Here is a 7,573-nt window from a genome sequence, read left to right on the forward strand (position 1 = left end):
TAGACCAAAATGATCAGATTTATATTTCAGTGTTAAAATAGTTAATTTTGCTAGAGCATCAGTGTATAACGTGAAAGAGAGACTCTGCGCTTTTATAAAATGAGATAATTTTGACCAGTTCTGATCATTGCCTGCATATTCATGCCGGCTTTAGTAGTTTTTAGTGATTAGTCCGTTAGTTGTACTGTCAGATCTACCTCTAAAAATAATGAAATTCTTAGTAATGCATGCGAACCTTTTAAAATTCTACTTTATACTAACTTTAAAGAATTGAGTAATTAAATTGTAAATAAAACTTTCATCATGAAGTATTTTTACTTTGCAGTTTGCTTTTATTTTATAAAACTGATCGAACTGATTAACAAAATTCCAGCAGTAAGAACTTAAAAGTACAAACGTGGTCAAAGCCATGTCAAAAGTAATAGCCCTCCGTGCTCTTTTTGTACCGGTACTCTGAACTTGGCAAAATGTTAGAGGTTATCTGGTCCCAGATACATAGGTTCTGTAGGCAATGAAAAAAACCTTCAAACTTAACTAGTGAAATATGGTCCTCTGACACTAAAATTGAATAAATGTGATTTAAAAACTTTATTCAAAGAAAATAGACGTGTTGGAGGGCTCTATTGGCAGAGAAGCTTCTACATATCAAGAGCTCCTTGATAGTTGGCCCTTGGAAGATCCGAATTGAAGAAGAAGGATCGTACCAAACCAACTAAGAATAGTCCTTGCGAGGTGACAAACAGACACTTCTAAAAATCTAGAATAAAAAACCTCTAATTAAAAAAAGAAGCCCTTATTTTTATATAGCTTTTAATTTTCATGATTTTATATATAAATCAATTTTATATTTTAAAAATATTCTCTTAGAAGAGGGTGGTGATCCTCACCCGATTAAGAATAGGCCATGCGAGGTTGACACAAGGACATTTACTTTTGGACCAAAGCCTTCATATGTGATGCGTTTAGAGAAAGGTTGCTGAATATAGCATAATTGAAGGGTGACATTCCACTGGTTCAATTTAGAGAGTGAGTAGGAATGCCGCCTGATAAGAGAATTGTGTGAATACATGGGTCCTCTGTTCCGATTTATAGAGTGAGAGGTTTGATAGTAGAATATTGAGTACCCTTCAAATCTCAATTAGAATAGTTGGCCGAGTACTCCACCCTAGATTAGTGAACTGTATGTAAATAGGAAAAAAAACATGCGTTGGGTGTTGAAATGTCCTGTCATCAGCCTGGAGCCTAACTTTGATGTGACATATAAGACAGAGGTCTGACTTCGTACTGCTAAAACCTGAGGTAGATGATTCTTGTGGCAAGTCAAAAGTTCGATTCTGCACACCTGCAAGTAATAACAAATGTGTGCAGAGTTGACCTTATTAATCACTAGTTAGAAGTAATAAAATCCCATATTAACTATAGTGGTTAATAGCCTTCTTTTCAGCAATAAATTTCAAAAATTAGTTGAATACCTTTGATCATATTAATGTCACAACATTTCAATCCTAATTTGTTTCACTGACTTTAGTTTACATTCAAAAGCAACTAGAACACTGAAGAAGAGCTTAAAAAAGTAACTCTTTTTAGTAGTATTTCATAAAATTATGTAGACTAATATTGAATAAACTTCGAATAGAAATTTCATTTATTCTTAATCTGTGTATATGTCATTTTCTTAACATTCTGTTTTAACAATTAATTAAGGTTTTTAGTTGAGATAAAAAAGTCAATGGCACGAGCGGGATTCGAACCCACGATCTTCGGCTAGATACGCCGCTGCTCTACCACTTGAGCTATCGTGACCTTGATCCACTCGGACACTAACTTCCTATCTCAACCCCACCTTTTGAATTTTCCCTCCTTTTTGCCATTTTTCAAATGCCGTGTAAAAAAAAATTCTGTTTTAATATTTAACAACCTTCAATAATATTTTTGTATGGCAAAATATTTAATCATTTGAGCCAACTTTGTTAAGCATTGTGGTGAGTTTAGCAAGGTGATGAGAACATCTTTGTACACCTGGTCCTTTTTTTGCTAGTTTTGTCTGTTAGGCAGACAGGGAAGATATAATTAAGCTACACATTTAACAGAATTTCATTTATAAATAATTGTCTTGCAATAGCCTTTTAGTAAACTACTTTGTTCGATAAACATATGCTTTTTTTTGTCAGAAATATTGATAAATCGTGAACAAATCGGTTGTAGAAGTATTTTGAAACAAAAAGAAGCAAAAGCATGTGATTTCTTTAAATTGGAAAAATGTTTATTTAGTTTGGCCCTCTAGTTAGAGGGTAGGTTAACACGTTGGAGCGTTTATTTAGCCTATTTTTAGGTAGCCAATTTTTAAAAATTTCTAGAAACAAATTGTTGAGGTTTAGTGTAGTTCAACGCTCTTCCAAAGTGTTGGTCGTTTCGGGTCCCTCGCAGTTCGGATTGAAAGCTGGATCATAGTGGTAAAATATCGGAGAAAGGAGGGAGGCGAAATTCTGCAGAATCGGATTCGTCTCTCTGCAAAGGGCTGTGACCAGGTCGTCCAAAGCCTCGATAAATTCCGCCTCGTGTTCGACGGAACAGTCTTCAGTGAACGCCGTGCAGACGTCCAAAATACGAGACAGCTTTGAGTAGTGGTCCGCCGAGGTGAGTAGACAGCTTCCCATGCACAGATACTGGTAGTTGTCGTGAGCGGACCTGATCTCTTCGACGTAGTTAAACTGGTTGAAAGCGTTGCAAAAGTTGGTCCAGTAGACTTCTATCGTCTCTTGCGTCATGTAAGAAAGGCAGTTCGAGACGAAGACCAACATGGAGTGTTTGAGATAACATTGGTGCTTTGTGAGTTCGTAAGCTTTCAAATGGACTTTGGACAAATTGGTATAGATGTAGTGGATTTTAAACAAATGCCGGAACAGCAATTGGTAGCTTTTTATCGACGAGTCGTGGAGGATCGCGTTGACGGGCCAGTCGTTTTTCATTTTGAGCGTGATCGCGTCCAGACCGGAAAGCCCATCTTCGGAAGTGCTGTTGTCGCTTTTGGCCTTGCAGAAACTGTTCATCCGGCACAGTATCGACCGTTTCTCTAGATACAATATCGCTTGGTCGGAAAACGGCAGCCCCCGGACCGAGGATGTTTCGATGCTGTTGAAAGTGAGAGCTGGCAAGTAGGCGGTGCTTATTTCTTTGTAAGGCCTGTTAAGTTCCTCTAGGCAATTTTCGATTATGTTGTAAAACAAATCTCCGAATTCCAACGTGTAAAGGGCTTTGGCCGTTCTGAGTCTTGTAAGTATTTTGTAATCGTTGATGAGAAGATTCATGAAACACTTTCTAGCCGAGACACAAGACTGTTCGATGATTTCTAAATATTTAGGGTTCAAAAAGTCGTAGGCCATGTTTTCGAGAATGGACTCCGGTTGATTTTTATCAAATTCGCATTTTCTTATAGCATCTCGGTATTTACCAGCGATGAGGATGCTGTTGTGAACGGTCAGCAAAAACGACGGTGTACACTCGAGGTCGCATTTGAAAACGTTGTCCCAATCGTTGGAATACCTGGCGCGTTGGTCTCTCACAATCATGAACTCATGGTACGGGTCGAAAATGATTCCTTTTTTTATCCAAGTCGTAAGCGATTCAAGAAATGGACGAGAAGCAGCCACTGTGGCCGAGCAGCTTATGTTCTGAGCGTTTGGATCTGCCATGGATTTCCGAACACCTTCGTGGAGGGCGGACAGCGTTTCACCGCCTCTGGACTCGTCGACCCAGGAAACGATGTTGTTCAAAACTTTCAGAATATCGATACTTTCTGTCAAAGTCAGCCACAGATGGGTCAGTCTTAAGCTCCCTTCAAAAAAACTATCCTCTAACTGGAGGACCAGTTGGGAAAAGCGTAGGAGGTACTCGTTTAAATGATCGGCCAAAGCTTGATTCACCCTACCGCAGTGCAGTTCCTGGTTGTCCTGTACGAACCTGATTATCTTGGAATAATATGACGCGAGTGGCAGCAGTTTTTCAGCGATCGCTTTTAACGAAGGGCAGAGGTTGTCGCTGATTCGAAAAGTCCTCACGCTTTTGCGGTTTTCAAGGGGATTCGGCTTGATATAAACTCCGCTGCAGCCGAAGAAGGCATTCAGCAGGTCTTCGATCAACTGTTTCTCTTGAGCGGCCGGCGACTCGTACGCTAGCCGGTCTATTAAAATATAGTTGTCTGCAAAGTCCCAGTTGGCAGATAACGACCGATTCCCTATCGCTCCGAGTGTGCTGAACGGAGAGCTGTCCGTGCTGGAAGACGCTATCTGATTCATGATATAACATTCAGAGCTGGAGCCAGCTTTCGACGTTTCGTCTTCGGGCAAAAGTAACATCAACATCTTGAGGAATTGAAACAAGACGTAAGACACGTTTCTCCTTTTGAGGGATTGGACTATTTTGAGGAATCGGCGCCTGTTCCTGCTCCTCTTAGCAAGCTGAGAAGCGGCTTCATCGAGCGAGACGCTCAGCTGCTGTATGTTAAAAGGGTTTTCGAAAACTTGGTCTATTATGTCTTGAAAATTCAACTGGCAAGCATTGATTCTCATCAGTTCTTTTATAAGGATCAACAACTTCGCCTCGTCAAGGGGCATATGTGCAGAACTGCAACAGAAAAAATACAACAAATAAACATTCATACGTAACACAAAGCTTGTTTTTCCCAAATATAAGAGGTTTCATGGTTGGTAAAACATGGTATGGTAAACGTAAATATCAAAATTTCAAAATCAATCCCAGATTTATCTCCTATGTTTTTGAACAGTAAAGAAATGAGAAATTTCTCCAAAAAAATCATTTAAAAAATGTATATATTAAGTTAATATGAATAGCGCCAGTCGGAATTCCCTTGGATCAATGTCGTTTGACATTATTCCGTTAATAACAAATGGAAATAATTATTAGAAGGGGGCTTTGTGCTCTTCAAAAGCACAGAGGAAGGCCTTTGTGCAGGCCGCGGTCAGAGTATAATTGTACCGAATCAATTGGCATGTGTTGACGGATTTATTTGACAATGGAATCCACCGAAGCAAAGACAAGGGGGTAGCAAATATAAATAAATAAAGGGCTTAACAACCGCCACCCCGTGGGTTGTCCTGCTGTGCTGTTTTTCTAACCCTTTCTGCATGTATGAATGGCGACCGCTTTTCAACACAATAGCTACCACCTAATTGCTCGAATTTTCGAGGGTTTCAACAAAAGCTAATAGAAAACGGGGACGTAAGCTGGGTCTAAGAATCTAACCATCAATCACCCATAACAATTAATTTTTGCGGGTTCCAAGGGTGCCAAATCTCGAAAAAATCCTGTTTACTCTACAAGATAAGTTTAAAAGTAAACTACTCACTTGTACATCCGTTTCTTTATAAATGTATTAAGTTTTGCGTCGTAAAATACTTTGGCACAATTACTAACTTAAAAAGTGAAAGAACATTACACAGAACATAATTGTCACATCTAAAACAATTTCAACACCCACATGATCACAGAAAGTCGAAAATAATTTCTACGGCTCACCAACGGCTAGACTATGTGAGCATCAAATAAAAACAATTCTCGGAAGATAATGGCAATTTATTAACTTCTTACAGATGTTTTTTAAATATATATTTAAAAAAATTAAATATCGACAAAGTAAGAAAAACAAAACTCCATCAGTAAAATACTCCAGGCCATATTCCAACAATCAATTATGTTATTTATGGTTAGAATATTTCTTGATTTTGTGTTTTTTTTTCTGAAGAAAAATTAGATTTAGTGTTCAACACTAGTATTTATTTAAATATGTGTCATATGTATTGTTTTAATATGCAGCTATTGTAGAAAATTCTGCATTTCAAGACTCATAGAAAATATTGATTTTTTTATGTTTTTTGAAAATTTAATTCTCACAGATAAACAATTTCGACTTGTTTGTCCTTGATGTCGTGTTTATCTGTTTGCATATAAATAAATAAATAAAATATAAATAAAAAGAAAACTGATGTCTTTTAGATTTCTGAACGTGGCCAAGCATAGGTGTCCAACATTCCTTAGTTTTTTTTGTTGTTGTCTTTGTTTTTCTTTTTAATGGATTGTCCAATTTTTGTTATATTTAAGACTTTTCCTTGGTGTTTTAGAAAATAGTTTGAATGTACAACATGTCGGCGTCCTAGAAAAATTAAAAGAATTTTGTTGAAGCGTTTAATTAGTTGAAATTTAGATGAATTGAAGTTATGGGACTGTCAGAAGAAAATATTTTCAAAATCTTGCTGAAGAACGCCTTGGTACCCTGGTTACTGCCATATCTTCACCAACCATCAGTATATCCAAGTATTAATTGAAGCTGCATGCCAATGATAAAAGGAGCATCATTATTATTCCTTAACTGTTTTTATTTTTATTGAAATCTAATGTCGTTCACATGTGAATTCCTCTATCGTAATAGTTGTCCATCTGGCGCAAAATTTCGCGCAGTCATCTCCATTATTGAGAATTTATTAACTATGCTATAACAAAAAATATTGAAAAATAGTCATCCTGGCGTAATTCAAGTTATACCGTAGTCGTCACACTTGCAATTATCGATTTTAATGAAACTTAAACTACTAAAATAAAGTTAATTACTAAGCATAATAGTTACGTAATAGTTGTAGCCTAATAGGTGCAATAACCAAGAAACCTGAACCTAGTGCTAGTGACTATCGCACCATTAGTATTCTTCCATCACTATCCAAAACATTTGAGAAGATTTTATGTAAATAAATATCATTATTTATTGACTCCCATGTCCTTATATCCGCTTTTCAATCTGGCTTTCGAAAAGTTAATAGTCGTGTGACAACCCTCAACATCTCAGATGGTATTCGCCTAGGCATTGATGATAATAAGTATTATTTTTCTACTTGATATTTCCAATGCATTCGGCTCCGTAAGTCATAATTTGCTTATTTTGAAACTTCGGTTTTTCTTCTACTGCTACTAATCACATTTCCTCCTATCTGAACTCAGAGAGTTAATGCTTCAAATTCTATCTCCTTTTCCCTCTCAATTTCACCTTGTGCAACCCAAGGCTCTATTCTTGGACCTTTACTCTTTTCCAAGTTTCTAAAGGATTAGTTCTAATTTTATCCAGATGTCACTCATATTTACATTTGTCTTAGAAGCAACAACTCTGAAGCAATTGCTCTGCTCAACCGTGATCTTCATTCTCTCACCCAATGGTCGATGAATAACGGCATTAAACCCTAACAAATCCCAGTCCTTATTAATTTCCAATAAACCGTCAGTACAGATTGCCTATCACCTCATATCAACGGCTCCCCTATTAATTTTTGTCCTAAAGTTAAAAAATCTCGGCCTTATTTTTAACTCCAAGCTTACATGACATGACCATGCGAGCTCTATTATCAAAAAGATCTACTCAAGCCTCCATTCTCTTCGACGCCTTAGCTTTTCCATTCCACAGAAAACTGGAGTTTCCCTTATTAAATACCTAGTAATTCTTTTATTCTCTTACTGTAGCGCTGTTTTTTCACTTTTCTGCATGACCCTCAAACTGCTCATCGCTTTCAAA

General features: G+C 37.2%; 1 protein-coding gene across 1 annotated transcript; it reads right to left on the reverse strand.

Annotated features, from left to right (window-relative positions):
- Positions 1 to 1,911: 1,911 nt before the first annotated feature.
- LOC106664938 (gamma-tubulin complex component 2-like) lies at positions 1,912 to 5,587 on the reverse strand. Its single transcript, XM_014391040.2, has 2 exons — positions 5,366 to 5,587; positions 1,912 to 4,623 (listed from the first exon to the last, which is right to left on the reverse strand). The coding sequence occupies exons 1-2, from the start codon at positions 5,371 to 5,373 to the stop codon at positions 2,385 to 2,387; spliced, it is 2,247 nt and encodes a 748-aa protein (XP_014246526.1). The 5' UTR covers positions 5,374 to 5,587; the 3' UTR covers positions 1,912 to 2,384.
- Between the last annotated feature and the right edge of the window lie 1,986 nt (positions 5,588 to 7,573).

Source organism: Cimex lectularius, unplaced genomic scaffold (assembly GCF_000648675.2).
Source record: "Cimex lectularius strain Harlan isolate CLEC.00 unplaced genomic scaffold, Clec_2.1 scaffold105, whole genome shotgun sequence".
Classification (NCBI taxonomy): Eukaryota; Metazoa; Arthropoda; class Insecta; order Hemiptera; family Cimicidae; genus Cimex; species Cimex lectularius.